Consider the following 19757-nt stretch of genomic DNA (forward strand, 5'->3'; position numbering starts at 1 on the left):
GCGCTGCATTGTGGACCCTCTGTAATTACTCGCTCATAAAGCGCGAGCCGCCCATCTCTGTGCCACGTAGAGCGCATTCCAACCTCCGGGCCTGCGCTTCCGCTTTTCCCCTGCAAAACGGAGCCCTTTCCTGCGCGTTCTCAATGTAAAGTGACACCGGAGGCAAAAGAAGAAGAAGTTAGAGGGAGTTTGAGGATCCGTCCAGCGCGTCCACCACGTCTACACACTCCCCGCTTCATCTACAGTGCGCGAGAGGGATCGAGGAAACTCTGCTGCAGCGCACGAACGCAGCAACCAGCCCTTCGCCAAACACCAACGGAAGATGATACGATTAACGGTGCAAATGATTCTCCTGGCTGTCCTAGTTACGTTCGTGGCGTGCAACGCGCCGCCGGTACCGTTAGATGACATCGTGATAGAGAAGACGTTCACTCCGGAGCGCTGCGACCGGATGGTCAAGCCAGGAGACTTTGTTCGCTATCATTACATCGGGACGTTCCCTGATGGAAAGAAGTTTGACTCCAGGTTAGTGCAAAATGCATGCTTGTCCTCCATTGTTCTTCATCTTCTCACCTGGCCCGAGGCCATTTGCGTTTGTAGGGTTTAAATACAGCCACGCAGGCAGAACAGATCAGATGCTCATTTAGGCCTACCACCATAGAGAAGCTTCACTTCAGCAAAAGCACATCCTAATAGATTTAAAACAAGTTTACATGTGCAAAGTGCAATATAGAATGAATGAGTGAATGAATACGTGTCTGAGTGGAACAAGGAATGAGTGAGTGAGTGAGTGAGTGAGTGAATGGATGAATGAATGAAAATTTACATATTTTTTAAAGGTGCATTTACACGAAAAGGCTAAATAAAGTGAGATATATACATGCAAATATATATAATTATCACTGTAAAAAAGTTGCTGTCTTAAGTACATTCAACTTGATGTTTAATTTCAACTTAAATTACATTAAACTGACTTAAAAATAAAGTTTAAAATGGCTTTGATGAAAATGTTTGATGAGTTGACGTAATGTAAAAACATATTGCCATGAATTACTGATCATGTCAGTTTTTACAGTGATTTAAAAAATTTGATTTCTTTAAAAAAAAGAAAATTGCTTAACTTATTTTTGATGAGATAAAGCAATGTAAAAACATATGTTGTCATAACTTAGGCTATTGATCATATGTTTTTTTACATTCTGTTGTTAACCCACTGGCTAATATTTAAATTAAATACTTTTTTTTTTAAAGCATAAACCTCATAGATTTTGTTACATGCACGTTTAATGCAAGAAAATACAATTTGCCAACTGATTTAGAAATATAAATTCTGTAACACTTTATGTAGTTACTCGTTAATTACTATAGTAAAAACAGTAAATGATGCATAGTTACAAGTAACTAACCCTAAACCAAACCCTAACTATAAATCTATAGTAAGTGCATGTAGTTAATAATATCACTCAGTACTTATTTGAGTAATTACAATGTATACGCCACCTTAAAATAAAGTGTATTCTCTAAAAACAAGTCTTAACTTCTTATAAAAGCATGCTTCTCAAGAAAAATATCCATATTCTAAGGATGTTTTTACTGAAAAACAACACAATTTATATATACATGTTTGTGTTTATGTGTGTGTTTGCAGTTATGACCGTGGCACCAGCTATAATGTGTTTGTTGGCCAGAAGAAGCTGATCGCTGGGATGGACAAAGCTTTAGTGGGCATGTGTGTAAATGAGCGATGGATGATCAAAATCCCTCCACAGCTTGCCTACGGAAAGAACGGCTATGGTAAACACACTTTTTAAAAATCACAGCTCTCTGTTTATCACCTCATGCATGAATGCGATTGTTTGTCATTTAGGGTGTAGCTGCCATCAGCACATTTGCATGTGAAAAGGCACAGACCATAGGCAACATGTGAAACTTACTGAGACCTACAATACCCATGATTCTCCTGCACTCCTGCTGAGTCACAGGAGCATGGGATCGCGAGGTGGAGAGAGAGAGAAAGGGGGGAAGTTGAACGGATGGGGGTGTGAATTCCCAAGGGGCGTGATCCGAAGAAGAATGTTGAGCCATGTGCGCTTGTCCAAACTAGTTGTGTACATGACTTGTCTGCCCAATTCAGCTGCATGAAACAAACGGATGTGTAGAATTAACGGCACTTATACTGGAGTCAGCTGTGTTTTTTTGTGATAACATAATGAGGTGTACATTTCTAATTTCGTTTTAAAGTTAAAGACACTTATATTTATGAGAGCATAAAAATAACCCATACCATGGCCGACGTTCATTGGATTTTTTTGCCACATTCTTTCAAAATTTGGACATTTGTGCATTATTGTTTAGCTATCGACCTATGTTTTGGAATTTCCTGCGGTGGTTTCGTCTCGATTGGACTAACGGTTTCGGAGATATTCGCAAAAGTTCAAGCGCTAAATCACACCGTTGCACAAACCATAAGGTGAAACCTGGCTTGTTTGGTATCGTTGGACTCGGCAATAATTCAGGAGTCTAAAGAGATGACTCCCATGAAAAGCGCTGGCTCGAGTTTCGTTCCATTTGGCCTATGTTAACCATATCTAATAGATGCTCAAATTTCACTGGCCGATGGCGGCCATGTTTTTTGAGATACACCAATGTCCTCATAGACAGACATGGCACCCCGGACAAAGACACTGCATGCCAATTTTCTAGTCAATCGGATTAACGGTTGAGTGGTTATAGCCTTTTTCATGTTTTTTTCCCCGTTATAGCGCCACCAAATTGTCGCATTTTTTTTTTATGTGACCTCAGATTGAGCTCAGACACGTGTCCTGAATTTAGCGAAAATATCTTGTTCCGTTCATGAGTTAGTCTTTTTTAGTAAAAGTTGCCCTGATTACATTGAACATTTTGGCTCCCCTTAGTGACCATAAATCGAAATAATTTATTTTTTTTGATAGTTATTGATATTCACTCTCCAGAGAATATTTCTGCGCAGGTTTGGTTCCGATCGAGCGAAAAACCTAGGACTAATTGACAAAAAAAAAAAAAAACTACTGTAGCGCCCCGTCAGGCCTATCGGGGCGAGCGTTAGTGACGTTGTAGGCGGTGTGAGTACTAAGTTTTAAAATGTAACAATTACAATAGGGTTTCAAGTCAATGCTATTTTGTTGTCGTCATTGCTTTTTTTCTGTGAGCGTTTGGTTTTTCTATGCATATAAGCAAAATAAAATAAAACCTTTTGCTGTAGTTTGCCAAATCATTTTGTCAGATATATACCTTAACGGTTAACCAACCTGATATTTAATTTATTTGACAAATATACAATAATTTTCTTGTATTTTGATGGTTTACTCAAACTTGTAGGGTCATTAAAAAAACTAAATATCCCCTCCGGACATCACTTTTAGCCACTACTGTATTTCAACATATAATTGGTTACACTTTACAATAAGTCAAGTCAAGTCAACTTTATTTATATTGCGCTTTTTACAATGCCGATTGTTTCAAAGCAGCTTCACAGTGTTAAACAGGAAAATAATGCAACAGAATTTGATTCGGCTGTAGAGCCGCTCTGGAGAAAACGGTGATGTCATCAGTTCATTTCAATTATCATATAGTGACAATGTGGGCAGATCAGTAATTTAGTTCATTTAGTCATTTAGTTTACTAATTAGATTTATTTGTATATTTAGTTGAACATTTTGTGTCCCCAACTGAGCAAGCCAAGCAAATTCTCCTCTGGCCAATTAACAAACAGTGTATGATTATTATTCTGGCAACTTTACAGGTCAGGGGTCATATTAGATCAAAATATTCTAAAGATTGGAGTCATCACGCCGGAGACGGGTTTATTGAGGATGCCGTGTCGATGAGGCAATTTCAGGGGGAGTCTAATTGACACGGTCTCTGCAGACACTTCAGGGATGCGTTGGTCATGTCTGGGCGCAGGTCCACCATCTGATCTGGATACGGCCCGGATCCGGCTGACTGCAGTAAACCTCGGGATAAAACAGAGAGACTAACATTAGCGTAGATGGCATTCTTTTTTATGATATAACAGGTACATCAGGTGTTATGGGAAGTGTTCCCGTTCCGGCTGACCTAGTTAATGCAGCCTAACAATCATTTAATTGAATTTTTTTTTTTTTTTATGTGTATGCCATAGTAAAGAGTTAGTAAATATTTACATAGTAAATAAGGTTTCGTTAGTTAGCATGAACAAGAACTAAGAATGAACAGCATTTTTAAATCTTAGTTTATGTTAATTTCATCATGTACTAATACATTGTTAAAATCATTATTAAAAGTTATATTTGTTAATGTTAGTTAATGGACATGAACAAACAATGACTGTATTTTGATTAAATAACATCAACAAAGATGAATAAATACTGTAAATACCCCCCCCCCATGCCCCACTATTGCCCTTTGAATTGTACAACAGTAATAATGAGCCTATATAGAATTAAGTGAGACACATAAAAAACGAATTTATTTTACTTTGAACTGTTTAATAGCACACAAAATTGTCTACAGTTTGGTATAAGACATAATATAGTCCTTTTAGTTGAATTGAACCTTCAGCAAAATCCTTAATTATATCCTCCATGTTCAGGGATCTTCTGACTCTCTGACTCTCTAGAAATCATTGCTAAGACATTCAGTCGTTCCTGGCACGTGAATAGTTTTTCCTGATTTCAGTCAGTCTTCAAGCTCATGCCAGGTTTGCATTTTTGCGCGATCCGCTTTGCCTTTGCCTATGCTCTTTTAATAGTGCTCATTAAATGCACTGTATAAACTATAGTGGCTGATATTGATCCACGAGTGAAATCCATCTCTACTAAGTGAATAGGTGCTTCTCATTTCAAAGAGCTAACCACCGGGTGATGGGGTGAGGGCTGGGTATCTGGGACAGGGCACTCATCTCCACTGCCGGGCAAAAGTAGTGACAGGTGTGGGCACAGCTTGTTCAGTGGGTGGCATGACTGGGTCTTCCTCGTCTTCAGATGTTTCTTTTAGATTTTTAGGCAAAAAAAAAAAACCTTGTAAGCTTTGGCAAACTTTCAGTATTTGATTTCTTTTGTTTTTTTGAGCGCTGCTGGTATATGTGCACTTCATGGTTGTTTCTTTCTATGTATCTGGGCCGCACATTAATAAATGATGCCAAAAGCGATCATTAAATGAGTTAACCGCTTGTAACCAGTAGGTGGCCCCCTAAGCCCGCGGGGCCCCATGCAATTGCGTGCTTTGATGAAAGATGAATTTTCAGCAGTCTTCAGTGTCACATGATCCTTCAGAAATTCTTCTTGAATGAACACAAAAGGCAACACAATACACAGGGTGGCACACTTGCCCTGGCAAACGAACACTAATAATGCAGTCTTTATAGTCAACACAAAGACTAAAGCGTTTATTGTCTCTCTTTAGAGTTTCAAATCTGCAAAGATGGTTTGATTTTATTCCTCAAAGTGTTTTTCTGTCATTCCATGTCAGGTGACATCATCCCCCCAGACTCCATCCTTCACTTTGATGTGCTGATGTTAGACGTTTGGAACCCAGAGGACAAGGTGCAGATAAAGACCTACCACAAGCCAGAGAGCTGTGAGCGCACGGTGGAAGTGTCTGATTATATCCGTTACCACTACAATGGTACTCTGCTCGATGGCACGCTGTTCGACTCCAGGTGAGTCATGTGGACCTTCAAAAACAACACAAAAAAACCAACGTTTTATTTGAAGTTACAATGTGGCAGCGCTACTATTGTGGGATATTGCTTGCATAAAAGTTCAGTAAACTAGAATAACTTGCATCTTATACACAAAGTGTTAGACAGTGAGCGAATGTTCCTGAATGATTCAGTGTTTTTGTCTATCAAATGATCAAAATGTGCTTTCGACTTGAAGTAGCTCTGCACAGACCGATTGTTGTACGGCATCAAAGTATCGTGAGAGCGATTAGAGAACAAACATGCTTTCGAAACGCTCCCCTGGTAATTGCGGTCATACACTGATCGGTCTGCGCGGCGCCACAGCCGCCACTTCTAGTCGAACACACCTATTGAATCATAAAACGATTCGAATAGGTGGAATCAAATGACTCACTTATACAGACAGTCACATGTCGCCACCTATTGGTGTAATCATGTAACATTCAGTAAGAACCGCTGAAAAATCCCTATTAACAACAGTCTGCCTAAAACAAGTGCGTATTTGTTTATTTAAAGGTGCACTGTGTATATTTTAGTGGTGAGGTTGTGAATTGCAACCGCCCACCGCTCACCCCTCCCTTTGAAAGCACATAGAGAAGCTACGGTGGCCGACACAGGACAAAGATGTCGTTGTCTGAGAGAGCAGAGAGTAGCTAGCTCTGTAGAGCAGTTTGTCCATTTAGGGCTACTGTAGAAAAATGAGGGCGCAAAATGGCGACTTCACTGTAAGGGGACCCGAGGTGTGTGTAGATAGAAATGCCTCATTCTAAGGTAATAAAAACATAACGCTTCATTATGTCAAGTCTTTATACACCACTGTTATGCCTCTCTGTCCATAGATCATAAATATTACAAACTCCACCTTTAAATAAATAAATAAATATTAGATCAAAATAAATTATAAAATAAGGTTAATAATAAAATTATTAGATTATGAAATAAATAATGAATCTAACAGTTCAGTACTATGGTGATGAGAAAAAAATTATAATGTTAATAGAGTTTTTTCAGTTTAAATTGGGTATATATAGCTGCCTTTTAAATTTTAGGTCCCTCGCATGACCATATGATCATATTTGTGGGTCTGTGGGATGAAAAAAGATAGAAAACCCCTTCTTTTTAAACACACAAAAGAAATATATTGTTGCTTGACCAATCAGATTTGAGGACCAGAACTGTTGTATAATGCAGATTTTTTTTTAATCATTTTCTTCAATCATTAACTTCATCCTAATTATATTTATTGCTTATTTTATTTAATAAATATCAGTTAAAGAAAATATTTGTCTTTTTTTCCCTCTGATGAGTAATTCTGATTCTTTAATTTGCAGTCACACACGTATGCGCACCTATGACACTTACGTGGGGATCGGCTGGCTCATTGCAGGAATGGACCAGGGGCTTTTGGGAATGTGTGTGGGAGAAAAACGCATCGTCACCATACCACCTTTCCTTGGCTATGGAGAGAATGGGGATGGTGAGAGTCATTTTATTAGGGATATATACTACTAACAGTATTTGCACATGCAAAATAAGCATTACAGCATCAAGTTATCTCCTCTTACAGGAAGTGACATCCCCGCTCAAGCCTCTCTGGTGTTTGATGTGATTCTTCTGGACCTTCATAACCCCAAAGATGAAATCACAGTACAGGTGCAAAACCTTCCAGATCCTTGTCCACGCAAGAGTGAAGTCGGAGATTTCATGCGCTATCATTATAACGGATCCCTGCTGGACGGCACATTCTTTGACTCCAGGTAAAAACCCTAGAAACTGTTTTTAAAATGATATACAGTGCACATATGCTTACATTTGTGTTTATGTTTCAGTTACTCAAGGAATCGCACATATGACACTTACATCGGTAAAGGCTATGTGATCGCAGGAATGGACCAAGGACTCCTGGGTGTGTGTGTTGGAGAGCGCAGGAAGATTGTTATCCCACCTCACCTGGCATATGGAGAAGAGGGCACAGGTGTGTGTTCATCGGCCTTTTTATAGTTTAAAGTGCCCCATTATGCTTTTTTTGGATATTAACTTTCATGTAGTGTGTGATATAGCTGTTTGTGAATGTAACAGGTCTGTAAAGTTTTAAAGATCAAAGTGCAGGATAAATTGAGTTATTGTCTCCCAAAAGAAACGATTCTGAACTTCCTGTACGAACCTAGTAGATTTGTAACAAATTTGCATAATGTCTACGGTCTTCATTGGCTGCTGGTGAATGACGTCTACTTTGACCCGTCCTCAAACACTGTAGTTGTAACTGAGGCCTGGAAGAGTTTGGTTTGTGTTGTAGACATGTCGAGAAGACAAGTTTTCTGTGCTGCAAAAACAAATCCACTTTGCATGAACTTCCAAAGGATGAGGACTCATGCTGGAACTGATATGGTAAAACCAAAGCTATTAGCTGCATTTCCACTGTCGGGCCAGTGCGAGCCAGGGCTTTCAACGGTCCGGGCCGGGCTGGGCTAATAGCCTCGGACATGTAGCATCGAGCCAAAAACCAGGCTGCATTTCCACTGTAGGGCTAGAAGCTCCGGTGTTTTTTCAGCGCTTGTGGAGATAGTGGTCTAGTGGGTTAAACCACTGAACTGATACACAGAAGGTTGCTGGTTTGATCCTAGCAGTCGCCACCACCAATGTGTCCTTGAGCAAGGCACTTTGCTCCATGTTTCTCCAGGGGGATTGTCTTTGGATAAAAGCGTCTGCCAAATGCATAAATGTTCAGTAAAATGCCTCTCTAGTTGTCTGGCTATCACCAGACCAAGCTCAATTTAAGATTGAACATTGGTCTGGGGAGTCTGCTCTGTATTTTCTACTGCACAAGAGGCGTGATCAACGAGCATAAATGAAATACGCAATTGGATGGTCCTTACATTTACATTTATGCATTTGGCAGACGCTTTTATCCAAAGCGACTTACATTGGCCTTATTACAGGGACAATCCCCCTGGAGCAACATGGAGTAAAGTGCCTTGCTCAAGGACACACTGGTGGTGACCACTGGGATCAAACCAGCAACCTTCTGCACATCAGTTCCATGGTTTAACCCACTGGACCACCATCTCACCATATGGTCCTTCAACCAATCAGACCACAAGAGGCGTGATCAATGGGCAACGATCCATCGCTTCTCTATCCGTCATCGTGTTAAACCCGCCAATAACACGCCAAGTGGATAAGCCAGTCTACGATTTGTTCCTGCAAAAGTGTAACAGAAGCAGTAGAAATGAATGTACAGGTTTCCAGACTGAGTTGCAGGGTGAAATCAAATCGCCGGCAGATCAGGCTGGGTTTACCCAGTCTACCTCTCTAGAACAACGTCACACAAACCCATCCTTTCAGCAAAAAAAGGAAGTTTGATCAGAAAACGAATCAGAAAGAAATCACTGAAACTACCGAGATCGCAAAACCAATATAAAAAAGTGACCGTTTGTTGGCATTTTTGTCGTTTACTTAAAGATTTAAAACCGATGTTTTACCACAGTTTTACAATAATAAGTGATACATTGATCATAATGAATTAATTTGTGTCGAGATTACATTAGTCACACTCACACAGAAATAAAGTATACTTATTCAGTCGCGTCTGTTTCTGTTTATTTGTAGCCACACGACATTATGTTTACATCGCATTCAGACAGAACAATCATTTCTACACATTTTCCTCCAAAAACACAACCTGAGGAGCTTTAGCACTCTCTCCAGTGACAGTCCCAATACAGATATATTTTCAGTCAGAGAAACAGAGGAAAAACGGAGTTGCTATATTTTATGAGTGGGCTAAATATGGATATCAGACAGTCGAGAGGTACTGACAGATAAAATAAATATGTGATTGTCTGATTTCTTCAAGTGGTCGAATTTACCATGTTTACTATGGTAATGGTTAGCGCAAATAGTCTTTTGCATCACTATTTCTGCCTTATACAGTGATCAGAATCCACATCGGATCACAAACAGAAGTTATTTCAAACACTCACTGCTGTCTGAAAGTGAGTTTTGAGCTAAAATGATTCTTTAATGCTGATGTTAGCTGGTATATAAAATCATCCGCGTAACATCATCTGTTTGCTTAAAATCATAAAATCATCTGTTTGCTGTCTACAGGCTCAGATCAACTCTGCCTTTGTTCGTAGCCACTCCTCAAGCCCGAGCTGGCCCGCTTTGGACCAATGTATTTAATGGGCCAAAAAACCCTGGCCGTTGGCCCCGAGGAAGCCCCGGCGAGGCCCGATCAAGCCCCGGAAGTGACAGTGGAAACGCGACTGGCCCTGGCACACACTAGCATGCCCGCTTTTGACCCGACAGTGGAAACGCGCCTATTGTTACTGTTTGTATCCCTGTGTATCAAGTGCTGAGGAAGAGCTGAAATTCAGATATGGTAATGGTTGTTTAGTTTCCGACATCCGCTGTAAGCTGTCGACCAATCACAACAGACTGGGCCATCTAACCAATCAGAGCAGAGCAGGCTGCGTTTTAGTGAGACTGAATCCTTTATCGAACCATTTCAGACACTGTGAGGAAAAAGCTGGTGCGGCAAAGTATATTATGAGAAAATTAAAGTGTTTTTTGTTCTTGTATGCATGTAAACCTACTGTTGGAGACCTCCAAAACTAAATCAAGAACCTTTAAAATAGCACAATAAGGGCTCTTTAAGAGTAGGAAAAAACAGCAGCAAACATTTACCTTTGTCTTCTATTCCCTCCTACAGGAACGAAGATCCCTGGCTCAGCTGTGCTGGTGTTTGATGTCCACATTATTGATTTCCACAACCCAACTGATACAGTTGCGATCACCAGTGACAAGCCAGAGAATTGCACCTACAATGCAAAACGTGGTGACTTTGTCAAATACCACTACAATGCCAGTCTCATGGACGGCACTAACATCAGCTCCACGTGCGTTGAAATTATATGTTTGCATAGTATTTTGTTTTCATCTTTAGGGATGCACCGATATATAAAAAAAAGTTGGCCGATACGATAATTCTTTATATTTGAAACCGATATATTGGTCTATAAATCTAAATCCAAATTTTTATATAATTTTTGAGAGCCTGATTACAAAAACGAAAAGTCTCACCGTTAAAACCCATGTCTCAAGCACACAATTATGATGTTCTCATTAGTATTTGATGTAGCCTATATGACTGTATTTAACTGTATTTTCCTTTTTTGAAATGATTCTAGTCATATTTCAAGCAATTCAAAACCATCATGTCGAACAGTGTGCATCTGAAGTGTCTCAGCTGAAGGAAATAATACAATATTTATCAGCTTTACATTTTTGTTATCAGGCCTATGACGATACCGATATGGTGGCCGATATATCGTGCATCCCTAATCATCTTATTGCTCATAAATGGGAATCAAAAATAATGTGTTTTAATGTTTTTATCTAAACTGATGTTTTCCACAATGCAGGCTCACCTTTGGCAAGACATATGATGTGGTTCTGGGGGCCGGACAGGTGGTGTTAGGCATGGAACAAGGATTAATAGGAATGTGTGTTGGAGAGAAGCGCAAGCTAGTCATTCCTCCTCACCTTGCCTATGGAGAGAGGGGAGTTGGTAAGACACTCATTTATATTATTATTATTATTATATATTTTATTATTATATATTCTGACGAGTCCTTCACTGAATGAATTTGGAACTCAGAATGACCTTAGTGGAAATATTATTTAGACATGTTATGACGATGCTTAAAGGGATAGATCACCCGAAAGTGAAGTCTTAAGGTGCTTATCTAACTTATAGAATCTGTTAGTCAGATTCTAGCTTGGTCAGATTCTTAACGCTTCTGGCTTTGTGATTTTTTGTTTGTTTGTTGCTGTTGTTGCAATTTGTGATGGACCCACCAGATGGAGCCAACACAGACCAGCAAAGTATGTTATTCTAACAACCTACTCAGCTAAAAAAAATATATATTTTTTCTTAACAAAAAGTATCAGCTGTCATTCAGTGAGTAAACTTATGTTATTTAAATGTTTTAATTATGTAAGATGAGACTAAAAGGGATACACATGGTCCCTAAAAAACTGCATCTCTATACGTGTATAACTAACTAGTGCTGTCAAACGATTAGTCCAAAATCGCATCCAAAATAAAACGTTTACATAATATATGTGTGAGTACTGTGTATAATTATTATGTATATATAAATAAACACACATTCATGTATATATTTAAGAAAAAGGTATTATTATTATAGTTATATACAATATAAAATATATTAATTTATATACAGTATATGCATGCATATATTTCTTAAATATATACATATATGTGTGTATATTTAAAATATTATAATTATACACAGCACACACACATATATTATGTAAACACAAACTTTTATTTTTGACAGCCCTTGTATAAACACAGTTCAAACCTGTATATTTTCCCAAAATATTAAATATAGAATATTAAAGGAATACGCCACTATTTTTGAAAATATATATATATATTTTATATTTAAATATTTTTTTGCTCCTTTTTCAACTCCGCTAGACTTAAAAAGTTGAGTTTTGCTGTTTTTGAATCCATTCAGCCGATCTCCGGGTCTGGCGGTAGCACTTTTAGCATAGCTTAGCATAGATCATTGAATCTGATTAGACCGTTAGCATCTCACTCAAAAATGACCAAAGAGTTTCCATATTTTTCCTATTTAAAACTCTTCTGTAGTTACATCGTGTACTAAGACAGACGGAAAATGAACAGTTATGGCTGATATGGCTAGGAACTATACTCTCTATTCTCTCATTCCTGTGTAATAATCAAGGAACTTTGTCACTGTCACTGTCAACATAAACCAAAATTCTAGCTACAACCTGTCCACATACAAAACACAAGCAGAGTTTACAACAAACGTTGGACACTTTATTTCCACTTTTCGAATATTTTTTTAATTTTTAATTGGAAATAAACGCCTTTCCGATCTGATATGTGATGGGAAAAGGAAGTACAGTGAGTTCGGCAAAAGGTGGATTCGAACCTCAGGTCGAATTGCGTCAAAACTTGGTGCCGCGTGCCTTACCCCTACACTATCACGACTGACAAATACTGATGACGTGTTCCTGATTTTACAAAATGAACCTGCGCTTGGAATTGAAAAGTCTTACTGTTACTTGTGGCCTGATGGATGGTTTCTCTCCCGAGTTTTTGAAAGTCCTTTTTATAGAATTTTGAATCACTGCTGTTTATCTAACACAAAACTGCAAATTATAGGCTAAGTGAATAGGTAAACACACTTCATGAACTGACAGGCGCGAGCCGCATGAGACAGCCTGACACCTAATTGCCTAACACAGCTGTCAATCAAACTCATCAAGCATTATGCAAAAACCATAGACTGTAAAAAAAAGACTTTTTAATTTATTTTAGTATTTGAGATGTTACAATAATTTTGTAATTACGTTAAAATATTTAAACAACTGTTATTTAACAAATATTATTATATTTGTATAATAAACTGGGGGGGCCTAGCCATCATAGTGGCTACGCTGGCTATGCCCCTGCTGTGTAATATCATTGCTCCGCTTGATTAGGAATGAGAGTATAGTTCCTAGCCATATCGGTCTAGAAAATCTCAACTTTTCATTTTCCGTCGGTCTTAGTACACGATGTAACTACAGAAGAGTCGAGTTTTAAATGGGAAAAATATGGACACTCTTTGATCATTTTTTTTGTATTTTAATAACCTCACGCATTATGTGGCTATGTGATCGCTCATCGTGAAAAACTGCTTTAAAGGAACACGCCACTATTTTTGAAAATATTTGTTTATTTATTTTCCAACTCATTTTCCAACTCCCCTAGAGTTAAACAGTTGAGTTTGACCGTTTTTGAATCCATTCAGCCGATCTCCGGGTCTGGCGGTAGCACTTTTAGCATAGCTTAGCATAGATCATTGAATCTGATTAGACCGTTAGCATCTCGCTCAAAAATGACCAAAGAGTTTCCATATTTTTCCTATTTAAAATAGCCTGAAAATAGTCCCCAGCATGCTCTTTGTGTAAGCAGGTTGTCAATGTTGGTTATGTTGACGGAAGTTAGCCTATTTTCAGGCGCTGTGTAATATCATTGCGCCGCTGCACTCATGGTACGGCTCAAAGTTCCTTGATTATTACGCAGGAATGAGACTATAGTTCCTAGCCATATCGGCCTAGAAAATCACAACTTATCATTTTCCGTCTGTCTCAGTACACGATGTAACTACAGAAGAGTCGAGTTTTAAATAGGAAAAATATTGAAAGTCTTTGGTCTTTTTTTCAGAGATGCTAACGGTCTAATCAGATTCAATGATCTATGCTAAGCTATGCTAAAAGTGCTACCACCAGACCCGGAGATCGGCTGAATCGATTCGAAAATGGTAAAACTCAACTGTTTAACTCTAGGGGAGTTGGAAAATTAGCCTATTTTCAAATAAAGTGGAGTGTTCCTTTAAAGATGGTGTGAAACGGAAGCTGCGATAGTATTTTCCTCCCCATTAGGAAGAAAAAATATTGGGCGGGACTTGATTTTTTCCATGGGGAATTGATTGGATGGTTGTGGTTTGCTATTGGTCGATCTCATTTGAGTGACAGGTTGCCAGTAAATGCGTCTCCAAGAGGGAGGGGAAGTTATTTTGATTAAAGATAATCGCACATTAATAAAAATTAAATAAAAAGATGTGCATGGATAAATCATTTATAATAAATGCGGCAATATTCCATTAAAAAAAACAAAAACAAGATTTGTTCATTTTGATTTCATGGTGACTTTAAGTACTATATCTTTGCTCAGATGGAGAGGTCCCTGGCAGTGCTGTGCTGGTGTTTGATGTTGAGATGGTGGACATGGAGGAGGGGCTTCCTGACGGCTACATGTTTGTGTGGAACAACGACGTCTCTCCTGACCTTTTCAGTGAGATGGACAAGAACAAAGACGCACATGTGGACTCCACTGAGGTAAACTGCTTTTGACTGTGTGTTTGGGTGTGTATCGCCAATACAGCTGCAAAATGTTTAATTTCATCATTGTCTGTTCCTTCCATACAGTTTTCAGATTACATCCTCCTGCAGGTAGAAGAGGGCAAAGGTCGCCTGGCGCCAGGTTTTGAACCGAAACGCATCATACAGAACATGTATGATAACCAGGACCGCAACAAGGATGGACAAATCACAGAGGATGAGTTTAAACTCAAGGCAGATGAAGTCACTCATGATGAGTTATGAGGATGGACTCAGGGTTGTGATTGGTTGTGTGGTTTAATATTATAATAAGTGGGACGGGTATAAAGATACTGGATTTGCCAGTGAAGTGTCACTGTTGATGACTTAAGGTGTTTGTCTGAGAGGTGTGTGCGTGTATGAGTGTGCATAATTGTGTTTATATATGATTTTTGTACATGTCTTTGAATGTTTCTATGATTCTTGAGTGATACAAATGTGCAAAACATTACTTTGTAAAAAAAAAAAAAATCCCTTTAATAAACACATTCCAACCCCTAAAAATATTACTCTTTTATTACAGCTTGAGAAATATTAAACAGAAGTTAGGCAGCTTCAAAATAATATTTGTTACCAAATGTAAGGTTTTAGCTTGTGGACTGACATGTTGAAATGCAATATGTGTGTTATCCGAGGCGTAATATTTGCAAGCCTTTTGAACTTTGAATGTTTTCTTCATGATCCATTCTGATATGTTTTTGATAATGTTCCTTCAGCCTTAGCAAATAGGAATAGCACAGTCGCTACACGGCTCAATGAACAATGCCCGAGTATAACATGAGTGTCTGTGTATGCCCGGTGTTTTTGTAATCCTCTGATCGTGTGTCAGTGTGTGTTTAGTAGGTGTGGGCAGATAAAGGCTCTAAACCGGAACTGACTGTAACAGACATGAGTACAAAAAAGAAGGAAATAGTCTTTGTAAATTGTTCTGAAACTTGGAAAACTTGTATTTACATATACAATGTATTTGTTTTTATTACAAAGAACTGCTTTCCCCAATAATGCTGCCATTACCATCATGTCAAGCATTTAGAAAATTCGAATTCAGATTTCAGAAACCAACACATTTCTTGATATTTTTTTAAAGTTCAAAGTAGCGGTGTCAAATGATTAAAAAAAACATTCATTTTTTTCCTGTAATTAATCGTGATTAAAAACGTAATATTTTTATATTGTAATAATTTCACAGTTACTCTCCAACTTAAATATGGTATTTTTTTTTTACATTTGTTTGTATCGACATCTTTTTATGATCAGTTTAACTGATACTAATAGGCTACTGCTACTGATGTCTCTATGAAATTGATTTTATTTAAACATTAATGACAGACATTCAACATTACAGTATAATTGAAATCTGTCAATTTCAACATTTATTAGGCTTTAAAAAAATAACAACTTTTAACTTCAGTGAACTTAAAGGGTTAGTTCACCCAAAAATGAACATTAGCCCATGATTTACTCCCCCTCAAATCATCCTAGGTGTATATGACATTCTTCTTTCATACGAACACAATCAGAGTTATATTCAAAAAGTCCTGGCTAATCCAAGCTTTATAATGGCAGTGATTGTTGCTTTGTTTTTGAAGTCCATAAAAGTGCATCTATCCATCATAAAACTCCTCCACACGGCTCCGGGTGGTTAATAAAGGCCTTCTGAAGCGAATCGACGCGTTTGTGTAAGAAAAATATCCATATTTAAAACTTTATAGACTAAAATAACTAACTTCCAGCGGAAAGCCGTACAAAAGCCGACTTAGAGTAACCCTTGACGAGTATATGTATAAGGAGTTTAGGAGCATCGTAAGCTTTGACACCTCTCGCGGATAGGGCTGGGCAACAAACTCAAGCCCCTCTTCTCTTATATCCTCCGCCATTTCTCTTTCAAAACTCTATAGACTGTAAAAAAAATATGGACGTAGTGTCCGTGACTTCACCCATAGGATTCTGAAGAGCAGTTTTGAAGCGTAAAGTAGGGTCGAGCTGGCCGTCGCCATCTTGGCAGCGCGTCATTCCCGGATAACAGAAAATGGCCAAAAAGGCGGGACGTGGGCGGAGCTTAAGTGACGTGATGACTAACCGACAGCAGATAAATGGCTATCCACCTGTCACTCGAAGTGGCTACGCCCTTAATTATGCAGAACTTTAATGCTTTAAATAATGTAAACGAATGAGTTATAAAAAAATTCACCCCCCTCACAGTTGTCATGAAGGGCAAAATTAGCCGTATAGACCAAAACCACAATTTGTACCAGACTGTAAACATGTTTTAATCTGCTGTAAAGTTGGGCATTTTAACATGGAGCTCAATGAGATTCTGCTCCTTCTGGAGCCTGTCCCTAGCGGCCAGTCGATGAATTGCAGTTTAAGTCACTTCCGTATTGGCTTCAAGAGAAACTGCGGGAGGTTGCCGCTTGCAAATTCATGACCGGTGTTGTTTTGCTCTATCCTCTGCGCTTCTGTGTTCGTCAATAGGCATGCATCAAGGGTTCAAAGGTCAAGGGTCAAGAAGACCATTACATACAAAATGATGTCATCTTGTTCCCGGAGCCCTGGTTTGGGAGTTCTCACAGCTTGTTCTCGACACATCATCTGAGCAGAACTTTCTTCTTGTGGTTGTCCAAGAACTATTGTGTGATTAATCATAATTTTAAAGTGGGCGGGGTTAATGCGGAGAAATGGGCACCTGCTTTTCTCGTGAGGTATGGAATGTCCTGGCCAGAACGAACTTTGTTCTTGTTCTTGCCACCTCGAGAAAATGAACAAATTTCTTTTTTCTTGTGGAGTATGTACCAAGTCTCCACAAGAACAGAGACAAAAGTTCTCGCTCCCAGGGCTGCGAGAACAAGATGACAAACTTTTTTCTCTGTTCTTGCTGAGTATACTCTTTCGCCGTAAAGCTTGGTACATACTCTGCAAGAACAAAGAAATTTGTTTGTTTTCTCGAGGTGGCAAGAACAAGAAAAAAGTGAACTTGCCAGTACATTCAAAAGCAGCTGCCGCATTAACCCCGCCCACTTTAAAATTCTGACCAATCACACAATAGTGACACCCACAAGAAAAAAAGTTCTGCTCAGACGATGTGTCGAGAACGAGCTGCGAAAGCTACCAAACCAGAGCTCCGAGAACAAAATGACGTCATTTTGTTCTCGCAGCCCTGGGAGCAAGAACTATTTTCTCGGTTCTTGCGGAGTATGTAGCGGCCTTGAGTCTATAAAGTTTTAAATATGGATATTTTTCATACACAAATGCGCCACTTCGCTTCAGAAGACCTTTATTAACCCCCCAGTTTTGTGAAAATGATTTAAAGAGGTGGTAAAACACATTCTTTCAAAGGTTTCATTGTGTTTGTTGGGTGCACTGTAACATGTGTTCATGCAAATTGCATTATTTTTCATATATTAGACCTTTATTCTACACTGCTCTGTCCCTCCTTGTAAAAACGGTCTGATGGTTTCCGGGTTGTATGAAGCCAGTCCCTCAAAGATACGCAATGGGCTCAGATTGGTTAGCTGGCCCAGTGTGTTGTGATTCGCTAACCGCCTAGTGCGCGTTTGTCGTAAACTTTACGCCCCTTACCTTTACCGGTAGACTGCTTTGGGTTGTATAAGAAACAATTGCGTCAATAAAATCCGAATCAGACCCAGATAATTTTAGTGAAGATGATCGAGCAGAACCTGTTCAGTCCTCAAGAGTAAAGACTGCGGATCTATAGTGATTGCTACTGAATGGCACCGTTACTTTTGTATTTTTAGAACAATTATAGCCAAATAACTGTCGCAAGAACTATTAACCCAAAAAAAACACTAAACATTGGCTTTACTAGTAGCCAAATCAAACACAGAACCATGTTAAGCATGCCCATTGATAAACAATACATAAAAGCTCTAATCAAAGAATAATTTACACTAATGCCAAGTTCGCTGTTGAGATTTTAAAAAAAGTTTGTAACGTTAGGTGTTTGTCGGATAACGTTAAGTATGAATGAGCATTTAAAGGGTTAGTTCACCCAACCCTACCAGCCTACTATCTATGCTATCTATGCTACTAACTATACCACCACAACGCTTCCCAGCGGCGATACAAAATGGCCTCGCCCCCCTTATTCTCGGAGGAGGGGTTTATGTAAATATTGGGGCTGGTGATGTCACCAACCCTGGAGGAATGTCTGTAGTCCCTACCGGCCGTTTGCTGTAGTCCTTAGAAATTGATTTCTTTAAAGTCCCAGTGAACCGGAAGTTGCAACTGACTTTATTTCAGTGATTTGACGTATTTCCGAGAGAAACGGAATACTAAATGAGCAGAACAGAGGGCGTGGTTTGTTTTTTCCTCCCTGTGACCTGATTGGATATAGAAACGTAGGCGTTTAATTCAAAAAACGCACCTCCTCGCCATCTCTGTTTATTAGCTTGCGGGCAGCAGACTGTCAGTTGGATGGGCGTGTTTAATGATGTCATGTCGGTGTCGGTGTCGAAGCCCAAGCCGTCAAACAGACGTCATCAAAAAAGGCCTACCAATGTAGAGGGGAGGAGCATTTTCAGATTTTTATTAAAAATTACGAAGCCAAATAATTTTTTTATGCGGATTGACTTGCACGGATGGATTGTTCACCACAAAACTAGCAATTTGCGCTAACAAAGTAAATATGGTCAATTTTGATTTCACGAGGACTTTAAAAGCAAATATCTCCCTTTGCTTTAAACTTTGAATGTTGTAACTTTGCAGATGTTGTTTATGCTCAAACAGCAACATTACACACTAGCTAAAGTTAGAAAAGTGAAATCGTGGTTTACCACCACTTTAAAAAAAAAATCTGGCTGTGGCTGTCAACTTGCTGGAGGGAAAAGATTTAAAACAAACAAACAAGCATGCCAAGCCAAAAGTAACGCAAAAGTAGCACATTACTTTTCATAAAAAGTTACGAAATAACTTAATTAGTTACTTTTTAGGGAGTAACACAATATTTTAATGCATTGCTTTTAAATGTAGTCTAACTTTAGAGAGAGAGAGAGAGAGAGAGAGAGAGAGAGAGAGAGAGAGAGAGAGAGAGAGAGAGAGAGAGAGA

At 38.9% G+C, this 19757-nt stretch overlaps 1 protein-coding gene across 2 annotated transcripts; it reads left to right on the forward strand.

Annotated features, from left to right (window-relative positions):
* Window positions 1-15192, forward strand: fkbp9 (FKBP prolyl isomerase 9). Of its 2 annotated transcripts, XM_079829230.1 has the most exons (11): window positions 1-525; window positions 1649-1794; window positions 5488-5677; window positions 7033-7178; window positions 7269-7458; window positions 7531-7676; window positions 10416-10602; window positions 11128-11273; window positions 11567-11590; window positions 14487-14650; window positions 14741-15191. In XM_079829230.1, exons 1-11 carry the CDS (start codon window positions 323-325, stop codon window positions 14915-14917), a joined length of 1719 nt encoding a protein of 572 aa, XP_079685356.1. In that variant the 5' UTR covers window positions 1-322; the 3' UTR covers window positions 14918-15191. The 2 variants fall into 2 exon arrangements, with proteins under 2 accessions (XP_079685356.1, XP_079685357.1); XM_079829231.1 differs by lacking the exon at window positions 11567-11590 and having other exon boundaries at window positions 60-525; window positions 14741-15192.
* The last annotated feature ends 4565 nt before the right edge of the window (window positions 15193-19757 follow it).

Source organism: Gobio gobio (assembly GCF_949357685.1).
Source record: "Gobio gobio genome assembly, chromosome: 11".
In the NCBI taxonomy this organism is placed as follows: Eukaryota; Metazoa; Chordata; class Actinopteri; order Cypriniformes; family Gobionidae; genus Gobio; species Gobio gobio.